Source organism: Mirounga angustirostris, unplaced genomic scaffold (genome assembly GCF_029215605.1).
Source record: "Mirounga angustirostris isolate CCGP_5_RB_7025 unplaced genomic scaffold, mMirAng1.0.hap1 SCAF_5, whole genome shotgun sequence".
Lineage (NCBI taxonomy): Eukaryota > Metazoa > Chordata > Mammalia > Carnivora > Phocidae > Mirounga > Mirounga angustirostris.
The window spans coordinates 74,763,130-74,790,585 of NW_026991713.1; the positions used below are offsets into that span (position 1 = coordinate 74,763,130).

A 27,456-nucleotide genomic window follows, 5' to 3' on the forward strand; every position below is an offset into this window, starting at 1 on the left:
ATACCTGTGCTGAACCCCAAGTCAAGGAGATCACAGTCTCTAGGGCGTGGGACCCAGGTATCTGTGTTTTGTTTTGTTTTGTTTTTTTTAAAGATTTTATTTATTTATTTGAGAGAGAGAGAGAGAGAGAGAGAGAGAGAGTGCGAGCACAAGTGGAGGGGAGGGGCAGAAGGAGAAGAAGACTCCCCGTTGATCAGGGAACCTGACTCGGGGTTTGATCCCAGGGCCCTGGGATCATGACCTGAGCCAAAGGCAGATGCTCAATCAACTCAGCCACCCAGGTGCCCCACGGTATATGTGTTTTAAAGTGATTGCAAGGTGCAGTCAAGGTTGAGAACCACGATTTCTGGTGTCGTAACAAGGCATAGATCAAATTAGTATTTGCAGTGGAAGCTGTATGAAATGAATTTTTAAAATTTTTAGCTGTTAGGCTAAAGTTCCACCAAAATTATAAAGTGGAGATACCATGAAGATTTAGTGAAATTTTAATAGAAAAGATTTAGGCTCACAGCATCAATTGGCTATTTAAGCCACACCCAAAATTTAATCTCAAGAATGACACCCTCTTTGCTATGTGGTAGTAAAGTAAGATTATGTGATTTTAGAATCTACTACTGAGGGGTGCCTGGGTGGCATAGTCAGTTGAGCATCTGACTCTTGGTTTCAGCTTGGGTTGTGATCTCGGGGCCATGGGATGGAGCCCCGTGACGGGCTCTGCGCTCAGCGTGGAGTCTGCTTGAGACTCTCTCTCCCTCTCCCTTTGCCCCTCCCCACCCTGTGCGAATGCACATGCTCTCTCTAAAATAAATAAGTAAATCTTTAAAAAAAAATTCACTACCACAAAAACCCAAAAATCTAGAAATCCTCTGTGTATTTGAAAAGGTATCAGCTAGAAGCCTTGAGAATTCAAAAGAGGGAGCTTATTTCTGGCTGAGTATGGAAAGCTCTGCTATGAAAGGAGACTTCTAAAACAGTAAAATTAAATTTTATGGACTTCACAAAGTCTGAAAGAAATAAAAACAGATGTAAGAAAAGAACTTGAAGGGCAAAAGAAAGTTGTTTTTTTCTAAGAGCTATAGTCAACTCATTTATTCAAGATGTCTGGTTTATAAATTAACCAGAATCTTGGCTTCTCCTCTTCCTTCTACCCACTGCCAAACTATTTTCCATTTATTCACAATAAATTTATCTGCAGATCCAGAGAGAAGAAGAAAATCAAACTGGCCAGTGTTGATTACGGTTTGACAAGGATGTTGCTAAGACCAAACAGAATTGTTAATTATCTTAATCATAAGCAACCAAACACTGACTACTGTTTCTCTTCACACACACATACAACATCCTTTTCATAACCAAATCCTTCCTGACTTTGCTTATTTTCATTAATTCTGTACCTACTTTTCTGAACTTGATTTCTCTAAACCTGATTCCCGGCAGCTAAAACATTCCAGCCTAATACTCTATTTTTATTAACTAGTGTCTGCAAGCTTCTGCCTACTTCACATTGCCTCCTTAAAATTATTGGCTGACTTCTACTTCTCAGCCCACTGTCTTCTTACACTTTGTTTTGCAGTTATTGACACTGTTCATTCACTTTTCAAACCTAAATTTAGCTTCATAGCAATCATGGATAAAAATGAACTCTACCAGGGCGCCTGGGTGGCTCAGTTGGTTAAGCGTCTGCCTTCAGCTCAGGTCATGATCCTGGGGTCCTGGGATCGAGCCCCGTCATTGCTGGGCTCCCTGCTCCATGGGGAGTCTGCTTCTCTCTCTCTCCTTTCCCTCTCCCTGCTTGTGCTCTCTCTCTCTCAAATAAATAAAATCTTAAGAAAAAAAAAAAAAAAGACCTCTACCAAATAGGAAAAGCTCCTCGGGGCCAGCAAGTCCTTTACCATGAAAGCTACTTATTTAAACACACCAATACAATCACTATAGTCCAGGACCAGCCAGACCTGCTGTGGGAAACAAGGCTAATGTTTATCTGTGAAGTGCATTTTTTTCCTAAGAGAAAAGAGGGTAAATTAGTAAAAGGCCAAAGTTTTGACATGACTATTTACTTTGTGACTATGAGAAAGTTACTTACCTTTATAAATTAGAGAAAGTTTTACTTCTCTAGTGTCACTGCTTAGGTATGGGTCACAGGTAGGTAGTATGTGGACCTCAGTACTTCTATTTGAAGAGTGGCAATTTTTAATCTGACAAGGTAGGTAGGTGACTTTCTACAAAGAGGTTTGGAGACAGTCTCTAATCTATCCCAACCCACTTTTTTATTTCGATACCCTTTCAAGACAAACATTAATAAAAATCCCATTTTACTAAAAATTTAATATTTAACAGCTTAACAAGTTAGATACTTGCTTTCCCTGCTGTGTAATCAGACCAGCAGGCCCTGCGGCCTCATATTTTTCCCTGGCTGGGTTCTAGAGCAGGAGCACAATAGCACTGTGTGTTTAGCTTCTAACAGTGTAGGGGATTGTTTCAGTCATGAAAAATTTAAAAAGCAAATATTCCATCTAGCTTTTCTATTATTTCCTTTTTTTTTTTTCTGGCTGACAGAGGAAGGAAGAAAAATAAGCCAATTCACCAAATATAACCACTTTTCTAATTCTGAATTTTAAAACTGCATTATATATGTCATGGTTAGTTATGTCTAAGAGGATTGTTCCTACAAAGAAAAAGTTTATTTTATTCATTCCATGATATAACCAATCTTATTCCTCCCCTTGCTTAAAATCCTTTAACGGGACTGCAAGACCCATAGGAAAAAAACTCTAATTTGCATAAAAGACTCTTCACCATCAGAGATCTCAGCATTAGCCATCAGTCTACCTGTAAAGGTTTCATGTCTATCTACTCACAGCCACACACAACCCAAAGCTCTAGCCACACTCCTATCTTCTCCATTCCTGGAACATATTCTTTTCTTATGTCTCTGTATGTTTTTGACTATGTTGGTTCCCTTACCTTAACAGTCTCTTGTCAGACATATTAGTCTAGTTCCAATGTCACTTTTTTGAGGAAATTTCCTTGAATCAAACAGTCAACTGTTCCTCCTTTTCTGTTCTCCAAAAACATATTTTGTATCTATACTATTACATTTGTCAGGTATAGTCACTGCTGTTATCTGTGTCTATGTGGAGGCATACTTAAACTTCCTTGAAGGCAGGAATATTAAAAGGTTTTTAGAATTGGGTCTAGTGAGGGGTGCCTGGGTGGCTCAGTTGGTTAAGTGTCTGCCTTTGGCTCAGGTCATGATCTCGGGGTCCTGGGATCGAGTCCCGCATCTTCTCCCTCTCCCTCTCTCTGTCAAATAAATAAGATGAAATCTTTAAAAAGAGAATTGGGTCTAGTGAATACAGTAGTTCCCTGCCCCCCCCTTTATCCACAGGGGATATGTTAAGACCTTAGGTGGATGCCTGAAACTGCAAATGGTACTGAATTCTATATTTACTCTCTTTCCTATACATACATACCTATAAGGTTTGATACATTAGGCACAATTAGAGATTAGCAATAAGATAGAACAATTATACTATACCAAGTTATGTGAGTGAGTGAGCTCTCTCAAAATACCTTACTGTTCCATATTCACCCTTCTTCTTATGATGATGTGTGAGATGATAAAATGCCTGCACAATGAGCTGATGTGAGGTGAATGACACAGGTATTGTGACATACTGTTAGGCTACTACTGACCTTCTGAAGACACATCAGAAGAAGGATCATCTGCTTGCGAAACCGTGGATAAAGGGGGACTACTGTACAGTTATGTTCCCTATCTCTAAGCATGTCTCCTTACCATTCTCCTGTATCTAAATAAGTTAATGACTTTTAGACTAAAGAAGTACCAAAAATATCTTCTTTGCTCAATATTTTCATTCACTATTTTGCTATTTTCCACTCTAAATTAGCAACTCTGATAGAAGTAAATCAAGAAAAAAATTTTATTAGGCAATGTGAAAAGAGAAAAACTGGTGATATTCTATATAAATTGGTAACTTCACCAGTTCAATAGTCATTAGGGGGCTTACATTTACAAAGTCACAAAAATAATCCTTTTCAAGCTTTATATACTTCTATTATACTCAAAATAGATTTCATTTTTCTAAGAAGTCATGTGACCCAACAATGTAGCATTATTATTACTCAAATAAATATATTAGCATATTGCAAATGACAGTTCATAGAATTTAACTGCTGGTTATAAATTTTAAAATGCAGGTCAATTTCCAATTATCCAGATGAATTTGGAAAGAAACTGGATGAAGTATAAACACATAAATAATTCTCACACTTTAATCCATGAATTGGTTTTCTACTTCCTTTAAATCAAGCTTTACAAGAACTTATTAAGAGGAAACATTTCTAGATTGTTACATTATTTTAAAGATTTTATTTATTTATTTGACAGAGAGAGACACAGCGAGAGAGGGAACACAAGCAGGGGGAGTGGGGGAGGGAGAAACAGGCTTCCCATGGAGCAGGGAGCCCGATGCGGGGCTCGATCCCAGAACCCCGGGATCATGACCTGAGCCAAAGGCAGACGCTTAATGACTGAGCCACCCAGGTGCCCCTACACTGTTACATTTTATATTAACTTCATTCTTTTCCTATTTTCCTCCTTTGGGAGAATTTCAAAGTTAAATGCCTTAAATGCAGGAGGGAAAAAACAAGAAAAAGAAAGTGGGGAAAACACATCTTTAATATGTAATAAAACATTGGGGCACCTGGGTGGCTCAGTCGTTAAGCGTCTGCCTTCAGCTCAGGTCATGATCCCAGGGTCCTGGGATCGAGCCCCACATCAGGCTCCCTACTCTGCAGGAAGCCTACTTCTCACTCTCCCACTCCCCCTGCTTGTGTTCCCTCTCTCTGTCAAATAAAATCTTAAAAAAAAAAAAAATGTAATAAAACATCTTAAACATTTTATTGTCATCTTGCCATAATTTTCTCCATGCAAGTGGTTCCCCAAATTTCTTGGTCTTACACCCCAAAACTTCTCCCATCTATTTTCTCTCTCCAACAGAGCCCTGTAATTCATAATCCAAAACCACTCATTGAGCCCATCTATGACTTCAGTGTCATTCTCCCTTTTTCTTCGTTCTTTTTAATGTGATCAACTTGACCTCCAGACTTCCAACGGAAAGACACTCATGACTCAGATTCTGCTTAACAGGGAAGACCAGAAACTAATAAGCAGAATATTTACTCTATGAAAGTGAATTGAGGGGAAGAAATGGAGAACACTACAAATATGTATAATTTATTAACTTCTCTATATTCCTGCTCATTTAGCTTTAAATTTCCTAACAGAAAAGGTCACAAGTATTAGAAATGTACTCATTCATATAACAAATATTAACAAAGCACCCAGTATATATGTTACTGTTCTAGGCCCTAGAGATAGAACAGTGAACAACACAATAAAAAAATACATTTATATAAATGCTAGATGGCAAAAAGAGCTATGAGGAAAACAAAGATGAGTAAAGGAGACAGAGGGCTGTTGGATGGGGCAGTTCAAGAAAAGCTTCCCCAATCAGGTGACAGTTGAGTGGACCCGAAGAGAGTGAGACACACAGATATTTGGGGGATTAACATTCAAGCAAAGGATAAAACTACAAAAGTGCTTCTGTAGTAGCACAGTAGATATGTTCAGGAAGAAATAAGAGACAACATGGGGGTGGGGGGAGAAAGGATAGATAAGAATGAGCAGGGAGTACATCTGGCATCGAGGTCAGAGTTAACAGTAGAGGTTAGAGTCAGGACAGGCAGGACCTGGTCTATCCCTGAGAGGACAGAGGCTATTCCTCTGACAGAGCTGGGAATCCACTGAAGGGCCATAAAGCAGAGGAGAGACCATGATCTGTTTTCCATTTTTTTTTCTTTTATTTATTTGAGAGAGAAAGAGAGAGAGAGAGAGAGAGCACAAGCCAAGGGGAGAGGCACAGGGAGAAGTAGTCTCCCCACCAAGCAGGGAGACCGATGCGGGGCTTGATCTTAGGACCCCAGGATCATGACCTGAGCCGAAGGCAGATGCTTAACTGACTGAGCCACTCAGGCGCCCCTCCATTTCTTTAAAAAAGATTTTATTTATTTATTTGTCAGAGAGAGAGAGAGAGAGCACAAGCAGGGGGAGTGGCAGGCAGATCAGGTAGAGGGAGAAGCAGATTCCTCCCCGCCAAGCAGGGAGCCCAATGTGGGACTCAATCCCAGAACCCTGAGATCGTGACCTGAGCTGAAGGCAGATGCTTAACCAACTGAGCCACCCAGGCTTCCCTGTTTTCCATTTTTAAAGGAGCACTCAGGCTGCTGGGTGCAGAACAGACTGCAGGAGGTCAAACGCAGATAGGAAGTTATTGGAATAATCCAAGGAAAACTTGAGTGTGGCTTGAACCAGTGAGGCAGCAGGGGAGACATTAAAACATGGTCAGTTTGAGGTCTCTTAAAGCAAGATTTGTTGACAGACTGGATATAAGAGGAAAAAGACTGAACGAAGACTAAGGTCTTTAGCCAGAGCCTAAGAAATAAGAGTTGCTACACAATGACATGGAGCAAGCCACAATGACTTAGTGGGATTTTTTTTTTTTTTAGTTAAAAATAAATCTTGGGGGTGCCTTGGTGGCTCAGTCGGTTAAGCATCTGATTTCGGCTCAGGTTGTGATCTCAGGGTCCTGGGATTTAGCTCCATATGGGGCTCCGTGCTCAGCAGGGAGTCCGCTTCTCCCTCTCCCTCTGCCCCCCCCACTCATGCACATGAGCGTGCAGGTGCATGCCCCTGTCTCTCTCTCTCTCAAATAAAATCTTGAAAATCTTGTCTATATTCATTCTCTAAGAGGAGAATGAGGGGGTTTTCCCTAGGCCAGGTTTCAATAACCACATGTAAAATGACCAACCTCCAAGGCGAACACTATTTTCCTCCTCATAGGCATTTTCCTTCTGCTGCTTCAACATAGGACCAACTACAGACCCTTGGTCAATTAGCAGAGGGCGAATAATCTTAGAAGGATCTGATCTAAACAGGGCTTAGAGGTACTGTGGTAGGGGACAACGCAGAGAATTACAAAGTGAAGACCTTTAAAAATATATTTCCGGCCAGTAAAAATTGGCTCCCTATTTTATAAACAACAAAGAACACAGAGAGTAAAGATTATCAGAGGGCAGATCAGAAAGGGAGTAGGGATAAGGTCTATAGGCACCAAGGAAAAGGCCTTTTTATTTTTTGGATGAACGGTGTTCTAGTGTCTAAGGAGAACTGGGCAAGTATAAATCCTACTCTTGGATCACAATGTAAGTTACATATATTTTGGATGACTATGAAATGAAGACCATATTATCATCCCTGCAAAGATTAAATAATACTTGCTACTGAGTCGTTCATCACACTATTTTTCACTTTTCAGTTTCCATGTGAGTTTGCCTGTAAGTATAGGTTTTAAAAAGGAAAATTTCTTCCAGTCATTAAAAGATAAAACTTTTACAAAATAACATGTACACTAAATATGCATGCATAAAATGTTTTCTTAGACAATGTAATAGCAACAAAATAAACCATTGGTGTGAGCAGGAAGCGCTCCATTACTGTCCTTTCAGTTTAAAAACCGTAAAAGGAACTTCTGAAGCCCACATTTCAACAGTGGTCACTCACTATAGGGAGATGTGCATCAGAGCAGAAAATTCTAGTAGTTCTCTCTCCATTTAAGAACTGCCTTCCAGGGGCGCCTGGGTGGCTCAGTTGGTTAAGCGACTGCCTTCGGCTCAGGTCATGATCCCAGGGTCCTGGGATCGAGTCCCACATTGGGCTCCCTGCTCTGCAGGAGGCCTGCTTCTCCCTCTCCCACTCCCCCTGCTTGTGTTCCCTCTCTCACTGTGTCTCTCTCTGTCAAATAAATAAATAAAATCTTTAAAAAATATATCTATAAAAAAAAAAAAAAAAGAACTGCCTTCCAGGAGGGAAGATCAGTTCCCTATTGATTCCCAATCATCCCTAACTGTTTGAAGATGGAATGAGAAGAGACAGAAGCTATTTCACGCAAAGAGAGAACTTCAGTAATGGAGAAAGAAAATACCTGTCACTTTAAAAAATACTTTCATATTTAGAATATGATGGTAAACCATGGAGAGAGGACATGAACTCTGAAATTATTTATGCAAGAAGAGTTGGAAGCCCCACAAAAGAATCAAGGATTCCACCTAGACGACAGAGGAAGCAGGGCAGGCATGGACTGGGCTCCTTAATCTCTAGCAACTCCTGGAACCTGGGAGCAGAGCCAGCCAAGGCTGTGCAGCTCCAGAAAGGAGCCTCAGGTTCTTGCTGCAGTACCATGACCAACCCCACCTTTGGGCTTCCACACTCAGTGCAAACCCCACTTAGGCCACAAGAAGGAAGGAGTGATGTCAGAAGGAAGAGAATCTTGGTAACTATGAAGGCCTCCTGTTGTAAGGTAAAGCTCATCTTGTTTAGCAATGGATGCATTCTTCAGGAGGGTTTATATCCATGCAGAAACAATGGGAAAATAGCTACACAAAATGAACCCATTTCAGTCTTAAAAAATATTTTTAGCAGAAATTTCCTGTCACATGATTATATTTCTACCACACAGTAGAATTTCATTCCTCTTTGGAAGTCAATTTCCCATTTATATGCTCTCTAGAACACTGGAAGAAAACAACAGTGGCTCAATACCACTAACAATTAAAAAAAAAACAACCAAATCCATGCCTAGCTCTACTATGTTATCTAATATGTAAAACCCAGAACACTCAGTCCCTTGAACTTTACTAAAACAAGCAGACTGGGATGGTGGGGGGTTGTTTGAACAGAACGCTGCTCCATGCAGTAGCACTAGAAAAGGATTAGCGGTAAACATTTGTGAGCTTTGTTCACAGCAGAAACGGAAGGAAAAGAAAAAAAGAAAATTCTTGCTTTCTTTCTCTGCATTCCTCTCCTTACTGACTGAATTTTCAAACTGTTCTAATGTTAGTAAGAATGAGTCAGAGAAACAGAACTTAAACAAATTTGTACTTTGGTAACCCAGAAGACGCCTCTTGAAAGAGCCAAAAACCTTGAATCTAGTACATATTTTAATGTTAAAGTTGAAAAATAACGTGAACCTTATTCTTAACATTAAAACAAAACCACACTCTGCCACTTGCATGTCCCTCGGCATGCTGTATCATCAACTGACCACACACACTATAAAGAAACATAAGAAAGATACACTAGAAAATGAAACCACTTACCTTGATCAGTGGTCATGACTTCACATATACTGATAATTAGTCTACTTGGGCTTGATAAAATATTTGACTTTACTCTTTTAATGATCATGAGATAAAAATCTCACTCCCGGCTTTAAAGCCTCTGGAAGACTGCAGATCACACACAGGATCAGCCAGGAGCCTGCACTAAGAAACTGTTTACTTCAGGGCATTCTCAGACCTTAACTGCCCAAAGACAACCTCATGCATAATATGCCACACCTCCCCAGAGGAAGGGCTGCTGCAGTGCTTTTCATGAGGCCAAGTATCTGAAGATGGAGAGACTTCGATTTATTATGGTAAAATAAACAACGGAGACACATAGAAGCTTCAAGTGAACTAGAAATACGTTTGGGAATAGGATGGTTTATAAACTGACTAATTCCTTAACTATTAGTAATGCTCTAAAAAAGCCAACATGAAAACAGTTTGTTTCCACTTTAACTGGGTCCATGCCTTGGACTGAAGAGGTTACAGATCCAGGATTCACAGGCTTAAGATGTTAAAATGTCATTTTGAAGGATCACAAATGTTATTCTGCCGCTTCCACCTTCCATTTTAGCACAGCTTATTGAGCTTGGCGAATAAATACTACTCACAGATTTCCTAAGGAAACCAAGTTTTATAGGTTATTTCAGAACGCTTGTTGGCTGGTATAATATTTCTCATTTTTATATATCTTTATAAGTTTGTATCATTCAATAAGTACTTTAAAAATTCCTGATCCCCTGAAATATTAGAAAATGTCAATAAAAATATTTATAAAATCACGATGAAGTAACAGGCTACACAGACATCACTCTCATGGTTGGAAATAATCTCTCCAATCCCCTCCTCAGGGTGTCCACACGCAATCACTGTCACACTCCAGTTGCATCAAATCACCTGGATGGCATTTTAAGACATATGTTGCCTAATCCTAGCTCCAGAGTTGAATTCAACCAGTCTGTGGTGGAGCTCCAGGATCTACCTTTCTTTTTTTTTTTTTAAAGATTTTTTATTTATTTATTTATTTATTTGAGAGAGAGAGAACGAGAGAGAGCACATGAGAGGGGGGAGGGTCAGAGGGAGAAGCAGACTCCCTGCCGAGCAGGGAGCCCGATGCGGGACTCGATCCAGGGACTCCAGGATCATGACCTGAGCCGAAGGCAGTCGCTTAACCAACTGAACCACCCAGGCGCCCAAGGATCTACCTTTCTAACACGCTCCCAAGTGACACGGACACTGCCGGTCTGGGACTGCACGTCAGGGACCACACTGGAAGAACCACTGGGACAGAGACTTGCCTGTCTGGAGTCTTGACTCACACACTGATGGCCTAAAGCTCTGGTTCCCTTGCACCTGCTTAGGCATTGCTCAGTGTCAGGGCAGGAGGGCAATGTTCAGGATGAGGTATGAAGGGCTATGTACTCATTCAAATGAGACTCACAGTAACTTCCATTTGCTCACCAGGAAGTGGGGGTTATCTACTTAATTCTTCATAAAAAAAAATCTATTTATATATTAGGCATGAGTAGGTTTTACAATTCATCTAAAAAGAATAGATAATTAGAGGGGTGCCTGGGTGGCTCAGATGGTTAAGCATCTGCCTTCGGCTCAGGTCATGATCCCGGGGTCCTGGGATGGAGCCCCACATCAGGCTCCTGGCTCAGCGGGGAGCCTGCTTCTCCCTCTCCCTCTCCCCCTCTCCCCAGCTCATGCTCTCTCTGTCAAATGAATAAAAAAAAAATCTTAAAAAAAAGATAATTAGAAACATGGAGAAAAGAAGTCAAAGAAAGAAGAAATCTGAATTGTCTTTTATTTCCTTTGCAAACTCCACCCATGTGTTTAAATTTCACTGTGGCAGGAAAACTGTCTATATTTGATTCCAAGACCACTTAAGCTTGGCAAATTTCAGTAATGTAAAAAACAGAACATTTCCCTGTCATAAAAATGCCCCAACTTCTGTGCTTTCTGAGCTTTGATAGCAACGTGTAAATTATAAATTCAGGTTTGGTTTTCAAACAAATAAATAGCTTTTCTTTTTTTTATAGTTAACATTTACTTTGTGCCAGGTACTGCTAGGCACTTTCCATGCAGCATTTCATTAAATCCTCACTGTAAGGTATTAATAATTTATCACTATTTTACAGAATCTTCTGTAAAAGGAATAATACAGGTAAGGTAGGAAATAGTAATTCCCATTTTGTAGAAGAGAAAACAAGGGTTTTTGGTTTTTTTTTTAAAGATTTTATTTATTTATTTGACAGAGAAAGACACAGCAAGAGAGGGAACACAAGCAGAGGAAGTGGGAGAGAGAGAAGCAGGCTTCCCGTGGAGCAGGGAGCCCAATGCGGGGCTCTATCCCAGGATCCTGGGATCATGACCTGAGCCGAAGGCAGATGCTTAACAACTAAGCCACCCAGGTGCCCCAAAACGAGGTTTAAGAGGTTAAAAATTTTGGCCAATAACACTAGTAAAATGACAACCTTTAAAAAATTAAATTCACTTTTGTACAATAAATTAAGATATAATGGAATCACTTTTGAATTTTTATAGATGAAAGGCAGAAAACCAAAACATGATTTGCAGCTTGTAAGTGATAATTAAAATAAAGTATAACTATTATCAACTCTCATTGTCCACAAGTGGTAATCTGTGATTATATTCAGCATCTACCACAAACTTGTACTAAATTCTAAGCTACCCAATAGTAGCCAGGGAAGTTTCTTACAAAGTTAAACATGCACTTCCATATGCCCCAGCAATCACACTCCTAGGTACTTAACCAAGTGAAATGAATACTTACATTCACACAAAAATCTGTATAGGAATGTTTACAGGGGCTTTATTCATAGTCACCAAAAGCTGGTAACATCCATTCATCCTTCAATTAGTGAATGGATAAGCAAACTGATAAATCCATGCAATGGCATAACACTGAGCAATAAGAAGGAATCAACTAAGGACACTCATTTGTGCATTATAAAGAAGCCAACTTATAAAAATAGAACTACCTTATGACCCAGCAATTGCACAACTAGGTATTTACCCAAAGGATACAAAAATACTGATTCAAAGGGGCACATGCACCCCGATGCTTATAGCAGAGTTATCAACAATAGCCAAATTATGGAAAGAGCCCAACTGTCCATCAACTGATAAATGGATAAAGAAGATGTGGTATGGGGCCCCTGGGTGGCTCAGTCGGTTAAGTGTCTGACTCTTGGTTTCAGCTCAGGTCATGATCTCAGGGTTGTGAGATCCAGCTCCACCTCGGGCTCCACCCTGGGCATGGAGCCGGCTTAAGATTCTCTTTGTCTCCCTCTATCCCCCCCCCCCATAAAAGATGTGGGCTGTGTGTGTGTGTATACACATATATACATATATAGGTGGAATATTATTCAGCCATCAAAAAGAATGAAATCTTGCCGTTTGCAACAATGTGGATGGAGCTAGAATGTATTATGCTAAGCGAAATAAGTCAGAGAAAGACAAGTACCATAGGATTTCACTCATAAGTGGAATTTAAGAAATAAAACAGATGATCATAGGGAAGGGGGATTAAAAAAAAAAAGGGAGGCAAACCATAAAATGGACTCTTAATGACAGAGAACAAATTGAGGGTTGCTGGAGGGGAGCTGGGGGGAATGGGCTAAATGGGTGATGGGTATTAAGGCAGGCACTTGTGATGAGCACTGGGTGTTATATCTAAGTGATGAATCACTAAATCTACTCCTGAAACCAATATTATATTATAAAAACTTGAAACATAAAAAGAAAGAAGCCAACTTAAAAGGCTACATATATATAATTCTATATGACATTCTGGAAAAGAGAAGCCTATAGGGCAGAAAATAAATCTGAAGTAGCAGGTGATGTGGAGAGGGACTGATTGATTACAAAAGGGCAAGATAAATACATTTTTTCTTTTAAAAAAAGTCACTTATTGTGAGGGTGGTTACATGACCATATGCAATTGTCAAAACTCAGAATTCTACCCTAAGGAGGGTGAATTTTGTTGTATATAAATTATTCCTTAATTTTAAAAATTAAGAAAAATAAAAGCAACAGGCTATGAAATAGATGATCTGTCTTAGTGTAAACCCAAAACCATGATTTTTGGTACATTCATTGCCTTTCCCATTAATGGTAAAGATAATCACTGGTTCATTTTATCTGTTTCCTATGATGTAAAAAATCTTAAATTCAGAAATGACTTAATTAGTTCCCCACATAAAGTCCATTTGGGAACACTGAAGTTTACAATAGTATATTTAAAAGGACTTTTCAAATAAATGTATGGCAACTTCGCTAATTTAGTAAGATTATTTGTTAGAGATATCAGCCCTGAAAATACCTAAAGTCAATGCTAAACAACTTATAGCTATTCACAAAATACCCTGTGTCCTGAGGACTTAACAGGCTGGCCCTCTGCTGTTATGCATCTCCTCCTTAGAAAGAGAGGTTATTCCTCACAAATTGTTGAATAAGGACTTAGAAATCCTGCCCCACATTCACATGGTATTTCATAACCACTTATTTTTTCATTATATTGACCTTAGTTTGCTTTTTGTGTTAAAGGTTACTTCTATTCCTTTCAATAGCTTACTATTTCTAATGGAAATGATCTAAAACAAAAATTTTACCATGCAACTTGTGCTTCCTGAACAAAATTTATCTACAATGTTTTTTAAAAGGTGGTGGATTAAGTTGTCTGGCTGGCATTTTTATTTAAAGCTACCCAGCACATCATCTGTCATATAATTGAAAACTTCCACATACTAATGGCAAAGGTGGCTTTAATAATTATTTACTAATAAACTTATTTTGGCAATAAATAACAGGACAGTTATACCAAGTGAATGCTAGTATTTAACCTTGTTTAGATACAAGGAGTAGGAAAAAATAAATACTTGTGACTTTCAATTATCAACTAAGGAGTAAATTCTCATACTCATTCTCCAATGTTATTTAACTGAGAGGCAACCTCCATTTTCACAGAACAAAACCAATCTGAATCTTAGCCCATTTTGCACTCTTTAGTCTTCTATTAACAATTTGATGTTAAAATGATTCCCTTGTTGGCCTAAAAAAAACACATTTTAGTTTAAAAAGCCAACCAACTGATGCATAATTTCCATTTTGCATGTCTGAGCCTTAATGAAGACCTACAAATTTTTGAATATGTGCCAGGTAAATGTTGTTGCTTAAATATTTTTGTACCAAATTATTTTTATAGAGATCTTCAAAGCAAGCCTACTATCCCTGAATCTTTATTCTTCTTAAAAAATATTTAACATAAATGTTTTATATTAATTCCACAGTTAGATGCTTAAAGTCCCAACCACATAGACAGTACCCCTCAGACCAGTTTCTGGATGGATGATAATATAATTCTAGATTACATTACTGTCCATTATGGGTTCTAATACAATTCCATTACTCTTCTACTTTGGAAGCCCATGGAAAGCTACGTATCTTTCTTATGGCATGTGGATAGGGATACTTGTATATTTTAGGTATATAGAAGAAACATTGTACCTGAAATGTCATCTGAGTTTAATAATTCTCTAATAAAAACAGACAATCCTAGAGAATAAAAAGACTTTTCTCTAACCTAAATTATGGAATTGGATTCCATACCCCAATTTATAGCCTGTCTGATTTTATCAGTATGGATTTCCTCCATCACACCACTCATTTCACATGTTCTCATACACAGCTCAGTAGTAAATGCACTTTAAGTTGGTGATATGTCTCTCTTTCAGCATTTCCCCCCATTACAGTCCACCTTCACATCTGGCATTCTTTTTTTTTTTTTCCGTTTAAAGATTTATTTTTTGAGAGAGGGGCACCCGGGTGGCTCAGTCGGTTAAGCATCTGCCTTCAGCTCAGGTCATGATCCCAGGGTCTGGGATTGAGTTGTGCATCCGACTCCTTGCTCAGCAGGGAGCCTGCTTCTCCCTCTCTCTGCCGCTCCCCCTGCTTGTGTTCTCTCTCTCTCTCTGACAAATAAATAAATCTTTAAAAAAATAAAATAAAGATTTATTTATTTGAGAGAGAGCTTGTGAGCATGCAAATATGAGCAGGACGGAGAGGGAGAGAGAATCTCAAGCGGACTCCCTGCTGAGCACAGAGCCCAAGTGGGCCTCAATTTCATGACCCTGAGATCATGACTTGAGCAGAAACCAAGAGTCAGACTCTAGACCAACCTTGCCACCCAAGTGCCCCCTGGCATGCTTTTTTATCTCATTTAGCCTTTATCCTAATCCCAGGTAGTTGGTATTATCTAAATTCAAAGGAGAAACAAAGTTAATTGATAAATACAGTGTTTCTTTTTTAATTATGACCATTATTTTTACACAGCTTCTTTGGGTTCCACCTGATCAATGCCAAGTGACCACCCTACATGAAAGAGCTGTGTATTTCCTTGAAGAAATCACATTCACTTCAGCAACAAGTTAATTCTGAGATTTCAAATTCTGCAGTCCTCATCTTGCCACCACCTAGATTCCTCCCTTTCCTAAACTCTGGAATGAACCTATTCTTTAGCTCTTATAATAGCTTCATTTAGAGAACATCTAACAGCACTTAATATGATGCTGGACACACACTAGATAACGGTTTCTCTTCTCTGCTCAATCCCTATCACAGTCCTCCTGCCTCACCCACCTCACAACAGTCACTCTTTACAAATGCTTTCTTTGGCAGTTGCTTGTCCTTCACTGCAGCTCTTTCCCCAGCGTGCACCGCAACAATGTCTACCCACAGGGTTCTGGTGCTGAGGCTGCCATTTTGTGTGAACAAAATACTGTTGCAACTATTTTAATGGATCTAAAATTTCAGTTAGGGAAGATGAAAAGTTCTAGAGATGGCTGACGGTGATGGTGGTAGAACAATGTGAATGTATTAATGCCACAGAACTGACTGTACACTTAAAAACAGCAAAAATGGGGGTGCCTGGGTGGCTTGGTCATTGGGCTTCTGCCTTCGGCTCAGGTCATGATCCCAGAGTCCTGGGATCGAGCCCCGCATCGGGCTCCCTGCTCAGCGGGAAGCCTGCTTCTCCCTCTCCCACTCCCTCTGCTTGTGTTCCCTCTCTCGCTGTGTCTGTCAAATAAATAAAATCTTTAAAAAAAAATTTTAAAAACAGCAAAAATTGTACATTTTATGTTATGTATATTTTACCATAATAAAAAAATTACTGCAACTAGAACATTTTGCACCATGAATTTATGACACCCAACCTCAGCCAGCCTATCTCTGCTATGGTTAATCTATTTGTTCATGCTTATGAATTCCCTATTATAGACTCTCTACTGCCTGTACTATTCCTTTGCATTCTTCTCTCTTCAGTATCTACTCTGGACAACGGACCCACTTGAAGGCTACAGCTCCTCCACTATGCAGAAGATTCTAAAACATTTCCAGTACCAATTTCTCTTTCAGCTTTATGCTCTCATTTCCATATATCTGAAAGCGACCTCCTTTGCTGGAGAAGAGAAGACTGAACTTTATCTTGAAGGATTAGTGAGGTTTTGTTAGGCAGCAAAGGAAGGGAAAGCACCTGATTTCAGGCTGTATGGTGAAGACATCTGTGGCAGATTTGTAAATGTTGCTGATGCTTGCAGAACTATTCATCACTTGCCGGCTGATATCCTCAGTGGCGGCTCACTGAGCTCAGAATGAATCCAAACTACACACAGGCCTAAGTCTCTGTCCCCCGCTTACCTTTCTAGACTCATTTCTTGCCACTTTGCTTTCACAGTATGTTCCCAAACCATGTTCCCTCTATCAATCACTGGTTTTGAGAAGGAAGTCAAGAAAAATGTTTTCTTTTCATAAATTTCCACAGGAACCTATTATTTTTTCCAACTTTGAAATAGCCATGCAGCTTCCAGAAAAGGCTCCTCTGAGGCTTTAAGAAAATAAAACTTAGGCTTTGCCCTTGGCAGGTCAGATAAAGGGTAAAGTACAGCCAGTTACTTGCTACTAACTTGGGAGAACAGAGGGAGGGCTTTTGTTTCTCTCTTTTTTTCATCAGCTGCCTCATCCAGATTTCTTTTAATTACTTGTCTTCCTTTCCTCAAGATCTTAATGCACAGCTTGCTGGTATAACAGCAGCTGCTTAGCCTTTTGTGTTGGCCCAAACATTCTTAAAGGACAAACTCAGAATATGGAAAGAAAAGATAACCTAAATATAACTAACCAACACTATCCTGTCTGCAAATCACCGATTCTACTTATTTCTTCCCTTTTATCCCACAGATAATAGCACACTTAAACATGCAGTTTCCTTTTTGATGCAACCTCAGCAATATATTACAGAAATAAAACTGCCAAGAAAGAAAAAGAGAATATTAGTCCTTCCAAATTTCAGTAAGCTTTCAGATACCTTCTTCTACAGTATGAAAGAAGATCAAGGATAAAAAGAGAACTTAAAAAAAAAAAAAAAGAAAGAAAACAGCCAATTACCATCATATGGGCCTTAAATTGATGAATGAGTATGTGATACATTACAAATTTACTTGCTTGAAATTTTCAAATTATTATCGTAGCAATCTGTGTATTGTGAACTTTGCCAATAATGCTGAAACAGATTTTCAATATTATACTAAGGATGATAAAATATCCATATAGTCTTTAAGACCTAACAGTTTGTACATTAATCACTAGAACTCAAATGATCTCATATTAGTAAACAGCTCACTGTCTGTGGAGTATGGCATAATCTTTGTCCTCTACACAGGGGAGCAAAGGCAAATGTATTTAGCATCTAGGCACGTAACACAAATGGGTAAGGATACCAGTCTAAAAAAAAAAAAGTAACACTTTCTAAGTCATCAAGGCAGGTGGAAATAGATGAATTAGAATTACTTGTGGCAACCTAGAGAATGGATTTTTTCAAAATTTCAAAACTCAAAAACACTGTGTGGATCAAATAAAATTTTGAGCCATCAATTTGAGGTTTGTTCTAAATTGTTTTATCCATTTATTCACAAGGAATTTCTGAGCCCCTACATGGGGCTTAATGTAGTATACATGGCAGGCTGCTAAGCACCTGGGAATTTTCTAGAAAGTCTGCACCATCACTTTCAATGGCATCTCATTTTCCTTTAACCACACTATTCTTTTCAGTTCCTATGGCCTTAAGGTCTTTCATATGATTAGGTCTCACTATCCCCTGTAGGTTTCCTTTGAATGCTCATTTACAACTGTAATTAAATGAAAGTTCATGCAATGTCCTTGTTCAGCATTTGTATTTCCTACCATTCTCAAAGCTTCTGAAGAACAAGGACCATGACTTTCCTCTTCATTTCCATAGGCCCTCTGCATACTGGATCAGACGCTTAATACAATCGCATTAAATGGTCCCTTCCAAGGAGTCAAAGGGAGAGCAGACAAGTAGAAAGGTGACTGACAAGTCTGAATGGAGCCCTGTTACTGCCATGGGGGTAGGGAGGTCAAGGAGGGCTTGCTAGAACAATGACATCCAAACTTTATGATGGCACATCCCTCTCAGTATGAAAACTGGGCATTGCACCTCCAAGTGTGTATGGATACATGGGTATATGCATAAATTAAATGCATTAAATACAAGTATTACTGTACTAAAATGCATACTGTAAAATACAAAAATAGAACTTAAAGTAGGATGAGGTAAAGATAAAATACTATTTTTGAGGGATCAGTGTGATTCAATCTGCTTTGTTTTTTTAAATTTTGGTTAAATATTTGGTGATCTAACCCTTTGAAAGAGCAGATATGAGTTGGTTTACTTCCACACTTGGTTTTAATGACTGCCCCTAATTGAGGAAAATTTATTGTTCTAAAGGGAAGAAGTACATCATTGGCTGCACTTACTAAATCATGATACACATTTTTAAATCCCATCTATCCGGGTGCCTGGGTGGCTCAGTTGTTGGGCATCTGCCTTCGGCTCAGGTCATGATCCCAGGGTCCTGGGATCGGCCCTGCATCGGGCTCCCTGCTCAGTGGGAGGCCTGCTTCTCCCTCTCCTACGCCCCCTGCTTGTGTTCCCTCTCTCACTGTGTCTCTCTCTGTCAAATAAATAAAATCTTAAAAAAAGAAAAAAATCCCATCTATCAATTATGCAAAAGTTTTCCTTGAAATTCTAGTATATTTCCATCTGCCTTGATGTCTTAGAAAGTGTTACTTTTTTTTTAATTTGGTCTAAAATCTACTATAACTATCTCAAAGATTTTTAAAACAAGCTAAAAAAGATCTTGTATTTAAGTTTGAATATGTATGCAGAAATAGTTTTTTTTAAAGGAAATTTTTTTAAAATGATACAGTTGTATCTATTTTGGTGATGACACAATAATGGAAACATTTCCAAATAGTCATTTCAAAAATGTTTTGTCCATAATGCACTTTTCCCTCTGCTGGTTGCAGTTACTTTCTCACTCACTCAAATGTTACCTTTACCTCAAAAGGACAGGTTTTGTTTATTTTTTCAAATATATCTGCTAGGTAAGAATCTGTTAAATATGTACTGACAGACTTTTCTTCACATGAAGGGTTAGTAAACATGGAACATTTGTGTTTTTTTGTAAAAGAAAAAGATATAAAGGTCTTTGGTCTGACAACTCGTTTAAGTATTGTGCCATTATATAACCTACAAATCTGATGTTTATGATGACTTGTCACCAAGTATTGCCAGAATTCCAATACACTATCTAAGATACCTAATCATCACAATTATATAAGATAACGTAATCTTGGTCTTTTTAACAAACTGTGCCTAAAATTCCATGGGCAGAAAAACCAGTGATTCTTCAAACATTTTGAGGATTTCTGGGTAAGACTCATTCCTTCCATTAGATGCTTTATCTAGCACTTTCTATTTGCTGGGGTTTAGCCACCAGTAAGCATAAATTTGATCAACAAAATCCATGACATCCAGCAGCACCCAATGTAGTCACGGAGAGACAAGAATGGATCCAGAACCATCAGAGATTTGAGGAGGATCTGCTTAGTTCTCTTTTTGGGGGTAGGGCTCTTACCAGAAGTAGAGACACAGGAGCTAGGCGAGGCAATTACTCTTCTAATCCTATGGGGTGATACCTCTCCTTATCTTCCAATTGTTGAAATGGCAACACACAACTATCGCTGGCAATTTGGGTAAATTGCTTTATATTTTTTTCATTAGTTTTAATTCAGTTCAACAATCTAAGTGTAAGCATGGGTTTTGTGAGGAGCCAAAAGCTGGGGATTTAAGATGAGTAAAATAGTTCCTGGCCTCAGGAAATCAATCAAGTTGGGTAGAGAGACAAAATAACAGCCAATTGCAAAATATGTTGATGACAGATATAACCACAGAGTGCTTTGGGAGCTCAGAGAAGAGGAATGCAACTGGAAAGAAAGGTTTACTGGAAGACAGGTAGTTGAGCACTGTCTTAAAGGAGTGCAATTAACACTAAAATTTTTTTGTTGTTTAAAAACAAAAACTGTACAACATATAGCCATTTCTTGCCTCAATGTTCACACTGTTTCAGTATTTTATTACTGAAGTGTATGTAAGAAACTAATTTCATGCTTGGATAGATTTTAGACATTTTACATAAATATAGATATTAAAACAGCCTTTTTCAAAGCAATTATGCATTTTATGTAGTCAAATTATTGAATTAGCTAGTAGCTACTATACCAGGTACAGAGCTGGTTCTTCTGAGAAAAGAAACTACTTTGACAATTTTCGATGACAAAAAGGCAGTGACAAACTCTAATGGGGGATTGGGTGCTAATTTGGAAAAGGAGTGCCAAATGTTGTAGCTCCATCAGGTAGCTGAAGGCTGAAGCTATATGAGCTCAAAGTCATAAACACTCTACTCCTTAGAGCTCTCAAAGTGGTCATGACCATGAGTTGAAGATGTACTCATCAGAATTGGTCTAGAAGTTGTTAATCATCACAGAAGAGAGTCAATGTATACAATAATCAGAAAGCAGAAAAATCAAAGAAAAGCTATATTACTGATCATTTTACAGCAATAATTTTATGCTTATTCCAATTTCTTAAAGAGGGAAAATCAGCTTTAAAGAAAATGCTACACTGTCAACCCTGAGATCAGCTTATGCTTTATGGGGCTACACCTTTTTCTAATGAACAGAAAGAACGTATCTTCAGTATTACTTTCCTTTGGCAAAAAGATGCCCCCTCCCCCAACACACACACACACACACGTAAAATTAAAGATCTTTGGTTCCTGTGTAGTTGTGCGTAGTTTCAAAACATTTTAATGTCTGGGAGTTAAACAAGCAGGTTGAATTTATAGCATAGTTGTTAATATATTACTGCCATAATTTAACATACCCACCAAAACATAAAAATCATGATTGATCACCCTGAAGTTTTCTTCTCAGAATATAGTTAAGGCCACAAACAAGGCTTGACTTTGCTCTTGTTCAATTTAAGTTTTGTACCACTTCACTCATCTCACTAGAAGATGAACAAGGAAAATGCTTCTCCCATTTGGACAGCCAATTTTGTTACCATCCTTTAACCATAAATGGCCAAATCCAAAATCTGCCTTAGCATCAATCATTAGCAGACCTTAAAATGACTTCCATCACATAATCCAATCCCTGACTATCACATCCTTCAAGATCTGACTCAAATTCATTGCCTCCTGCTTAATCCTACAGATTGTGACATCTCCCGTATAAGAACTTCACATCTCTTTCACAAAAGCTACTTGCCTTGTGTATCTTCTCCTAACATCAAACTTTTTTTTTTTTTTTAAACAATCACTCCACAGTAAACCTGTTTCTCTAACAGAACACTGGGGTTGAAAAGGATTTTAGACGCCATCTAACTCTTCGTACGTGACAGATGAATCTTCTCCACAGTTCTTGTAAGTGCTTGTCTGATTTCTATTTAAATACCACCAGTTATAGGAAAATAATTCTTGAATACACCATTATACTTATAAAGAATCTAATTATTAGGAAATCCATCCTTAAGTTTTTAATACACAATCCATAACACAAAAGTACATATGAGGTTATGTCAGTTACTATTACCTTACTTAGGACAGGTTTATCTTCTCTACCAGATTATAATTTGAGTCGTTTTATTTTTTTATCTTTTTTACATTATTTATTTATTTTATTATGTTATGTTAATCACCATACATCATTAGTTTTTGATGTAGTGTTCCATGATTCATTGTTTGCATATAACACCCAGTGCTCCATGCAGAACATGCCCTCTTTAATACCCATCACCAGGCTAACCCATCTCTCCACCCCCCTCCCCTCTAGGACCCTCAGTTTGTTTCTCAGAGTCCATAATCTCTCATGGTTCGTCTCCACCTCCGATTTCCTCCCCTTCATTTTTCCCTTCCTACTATCTTCTTCTTCTTTTTTTTTTTTTTTAACATATAATGTATTATTTGTTTCAGAGGTACAAGTCTGTGATTCAACAGTTATTTTATATTAGTTTATTTTTTATTTTCAAGATAACTGTTAAGTCCATTGTTAATCATTTAAAATCTACAGACAAGCGGTGCCTGGCTGACTCAGTTGGTATAGCATGCAACTCTTGATCTTGGGGTTGGGAGTTTGAGCCCCACATTGTGTGCAGAGTTTACTTAAAAATAAAATCTTCAAAAAATAAAAAATAAAATCTACAAACAAGTTGTAAATAACAAAAGTGATTCTAAAATCTAGTAGTAACTGGTGTTTGGTGTTAATTCCCTCTAGTATTTTTTCTGCCTATTATATAAAATGTAACTTAGTACAGTGTAACAATATGTATGCATACTACGTTTCATTTTAAGCACTTTTCTATATTTTTTTGAAAACTTTTTAATATTTGTGTAACATATGATCTCATGAGTAATTCATGTAGCCATTTCCCTATTGTGGAACATCCATAGTTTCTGGTTTCTCTCCACTCCACTGGAGCACCTGATGTGATGTGATAAATCATTTACTGGATCACTAGGTAACTTACTACTTACTGGTAGATTTCTAAAAGTGGGACTGTGGGATCAAAGGACATGAACATTTTTAGTGCTAATGATACATGTACCAGGTGTGTTCTCATATTTGCTTGCTTTAACTACTCCCCTTTCAAAGAGTTTCTGCTTCACAGGACATTCTGAGTGGGCAGATAAGTCAAATGACCTCTGTGTTCCATGGCCACATGTGATGGGATCATGGGTAAGTGCCGACCAATGCTTTGCCATCAGAGTCACTCTCCAAGCCATCAGTAGTTGGGACTTTGTTTCTGCTGGGCACTGGGACTAGGAAGTGGTGTGACTGAGATTTGGGGTGGCCCTGTTTTCTGCCATCCACACACACATACAGAAGAGGCCCGTCTGCGGGAGAGAGAGTGTAACTGTCCTGGCTCCAGGCTCCTGGGAGGCCTGGATGAGTTGGCTCCAGAATATAACTTTTTTTATTGTTTCTATACATTCCTCTTTTCTCTTAAATTATAGGGTATTCTTCTATGCCCTGCAACAAAATGTTCTCTAATTAATACATACTACCAAATTGTTTTCCAAAAAATTATATCAATTTACACTGTCATCTGAAGTGACATTGTCATCTGAAGTAAGTAAGGGTGCCAATCCAAAATATAACCATTCAGGAAATTTTTGCCAGTGTAATAAAAGAATATCTATTTTGTATATTTCCAGTTATATAAAACTTTCTTCTCATGTAATAGTCATTTGTGTTTCTTCCTTTTTGAAATAACTGTTAATGTTCTTTGACAATTACTAACTACCTACAGGCTTCTTAAAGACAGTAAAACTCATTAATTCTCTCTTCATTTCTTTGGGATCTAATCACTTCTCTACCCCCTCAGCTACTGCAGTATATAAGTTTCCTAGGTTTGGGGGGAGGGGTTTTTTTTTTTTTTTGGCCTATGTTAATGAAATGGTTTTCTAATTAAAGAAAATTGAACATAAAAGCTAAGAATATAGGATTGAAGCCAGAATGAACTGGGTTTTAATCCCCGTTTATCACTTAACTATTAGTAAACTTGAAAACAGTATACATCTCATAGCAAGTTTAATTTGTTCAAACGAGGATAAATTCCACTCATCTCAAATGTTTGTTAAACATTAAATGAGATGATGAATACACTTTGCATTGTTTGACACAGAAAACACTAAAAGTTGTTACTAATGCAATAGCAGTAATTGTACTGTAAGTGCATTTAAACTTGAACTAACGTGCTTTGCAGACATAGAAAACAGCTATAGGTGAGCAGCACAAACACGTGTTATAGGTTAAGTTGTTTAGGGAACCTGACCCCAATGCCCATGTTCCCTGTGGTAGGCATGAGATAGAGATCATGAACCTGCTACTCCCTCATATTTCATGCAGAATGGCCCTAAAATGCAAGCAAAATTTCATCTCATGACCAAAGCAGTAGCAATCTCTCTTCCAACCCCGGGAACAAAAAAACACACACCAGGCCAAACTCAATGAAAGAGTTGATCTCCAAAGCAATGCCTTCCTAAGGAAATTCTCAAGGACTTTTTTTTTTTTCCCTCTATGCAAGTTTTACTCTATGTGCTGATTGTAGAATCTAAATATCAAGAGTAAGATAGGACAACTGTATTGTGGTGGTGATAAGAGCAGAAAAAGTCCGTCTGCTGTGGGTGAAGAAGATGATGAAGATAAAGATGCAAAAGAATTTAGGCTGCCTTGGATATAATTCCTTCCAGTGTTTCCATCATTTAAGTTGCCAGTTATCTTTCAAGACTACAAAACTGAAGATCTATTCTCAAAATATTTAAAGCTATTCAAAAGTTCCTCACTCTTTACAAGATACAGTAAACACTTCTACGCAAGCCAAGATCTCCACTCTCGTATCTCAAGCCTGCCTTAGCTCAAGTTCTGCACTCAGCTACTGGCACTTACCAGGCCTCTCATGCCTCCTTGCTTGTGTCGCCTCAGACTAGAATTCCCAGCCCACTTCACCTGTGTGGTCAATTACCTGCTCCTCTGTCCCCTGCACGTCCTCAGGCACCAAGCACGCATTGCCTGGTTAACAGATTGTTAACTGAGCACCTGTGAGCAAGGACCACGTCTAATCAAGTTCTTCGTCCAGAAGCTAGCAAGGGCAGATGAACATGCAAAAAGTGTTCTTTTGGAAGTGATAGATATGTTTATGGCATAGATTGTGGAGATGAGTTCACAAGTGTATACTTATCTCCAAACCTCATCAAGTTATGTATGTCAAATATGTATGGCTTTCATATGTCAGTCACACCTCAATATAGTTTTTAAAACAACAAAAGTGTGTGTTGAATAAATGAATGTGAGAGATGAATGAATGAATGTGGGGGGGGGAGAATGATGGGAGAGATCAAAGAAAAATTCACCCTATAGAGAGAAGGCTAATAGTACTTCCAAGCTTTCACTGCCAAACAGGAGCAAATATTTCAACATTCATGGGATTATTACCCATGCCCCTTAGAGAACATCACAGCTATCACCATCATCTTTAGCACTAAAAGGGGTTTTGAATATTACCTCCTTCAGTATCCACGATAACCCCATCAGTTCTAACAAATGGGGAAACAGGTTTAGAGAGGTTAAGTAACTTGCCTAGAGACTTCCAAGTAGCCAGTATGAGGGATGGAACTAAATCTAGGCTGCTTGCGCTCTAAACCTCTATACTGAATGCCTTCCAATACTAGCCCATTAAACTCTGACTTTGGAAAAGAGCATACATTCAGTAGTAAGTCCTGAAAGTAAAGACAACATGCAGTGTGCTTTTGAAATACTAACTACCATAACCATGGTATGATCCTGATAGGCTTTCCTCAGTTTCTTCCTGAATGAAGTGGTAATAGGACCCCCTCAACCACTCCACTGGATCATGCTGGCTGCTTATGATTTGTGTCTCAGCTTTATGAGACCTCCCCAGATAAGCATTTCCTGATTAACCAATCTGAAGTTTGCTGCCCTAAAATCCCTCAACACATCACGGTTTTTTGTCTTCACATACTCGCCACTATTTGAAATTAACATTCTTCATTTATTTGTGCATTATCTGTCTCTCCCTTCTACTATATACTTTTCACTAAAGTCCTTTCCCTTTGTGTTCTGTGCCCTACCCTCCACATCTGCAATACTGCCCAGTAGAGATTAAATGCTCAATAAATGTCTGGTGAGTGAATGCAAGGTTAACACTGATGACCATAACATACTAGAGAAAGAATGTCTCAATAGGCAGCAGCGTGGTCCTGGGCAAAGGGAAGCAGGTGGTTGGCATGGTGGGAAGCTGAGAAAAGGGAGGCCAGGTCAGTAATCTCAGGTTTTATGTCTCTAGCAATGTTCAAAGAGGATGCATTAGCCCACATCAGAAATACACTAGCCACTAGCCAGATGACAAGTGTGCCCTCAAGTGGAACTGTATTTGTCCGTCAGGGGGTCCTTCCCCAGTGCTCCACCCCCATCTGCTCTGGGCTCCACAGTCACCAAGCAACATTCTGATCATCACTTTACTTCTGCTACAGATACGGACATAAGGAAAAAAACATGCAAACTAAAAAACACAAATATCTAGTTGGCTTGAAAGTTTTAGTTCTCATTGAATTGCCTAAATTTTGGGGCACCTGGGTGGTTCAGTCGGTTAAGCGTCCACCTCTTGGTTTCAGCTCAGGTCATGATTGTGGGGTAGTGAGATAAAGCCCTGCCTCAGGCTCCATGCTCAGCGGGGAGTCTTCTTGTGATTCTCTCCCTCTGCCCCTCCCCCCCCAAAAATAATAAATCTTTTTTTAAAATGCCTAAACTTTGGGAGCCTGGGTGGCTGAGTCAGTTAAGCATCTGCCTTCAGCTCAGGTCATGATTCCGGAGTCCCGGGACTGAGCCCTGAGTCGGGCTCCCTGCTCAGCACGGAATCTGCTTCTCCCTTTGCCCCTCACCCTGCTCATGCTCTATCTCTTTCTCTCTCACTCTGTGTCTCTCTCAAATAAATAAAATCTTAAAAAATACATAAAAATAAATAAAATGCCTAAACTTAAAAAAAACCTAGGTTTCGCATGACCTTGGTAATTGAGGAACCACCTTTCAAAGCCGCTCTTCCATTGGGCATACTGAAAATCACGTGAGACTTTTTAGGGTGACACCCCAGTGTTCTATTCCTTACATAAGGCTTCAATGTAGGAAGTCAGTTGATTTTACCCTGTATCTTTGTATTCAACATGCAATACTCAACATTAGCTGTTT

The 27,456-nt window shown here is 38.8% G+C and overlaps 1 protein-coding gene across 2 annotated transcripts in view; it reads right to left on the reverse strand.

Moving 5' to 3' along the window:
- Window positions 1–27,456, reverse strand: part of FGD4 (FYVE, RhoGEF and PH domain containing 4) — a 213,756-nt gene that overhangs the window by 89,350 nt on the left and 96,950 nt on the right. Inside the window, exon 1 of one of the 2 annotated variants that reach the window (XM_045873648.3) lies at window positions 9,241–9,590. The exons of the other annotated variant lie outside the window; for it this stretch is intronic. Within the exon in view, the coding sequence (XP_045729604.1) occupies window positions 9,241–9,328 (88 nt within the window). The 5' untranslated portion in view covers window positions 9,329–9,590. Of the gene's footprint in view, window positions 1–9,240; window positions 9,591–27,456 lie in introns of those variants that run through there. 2 annotated transcript variants of the gene reach the window in all.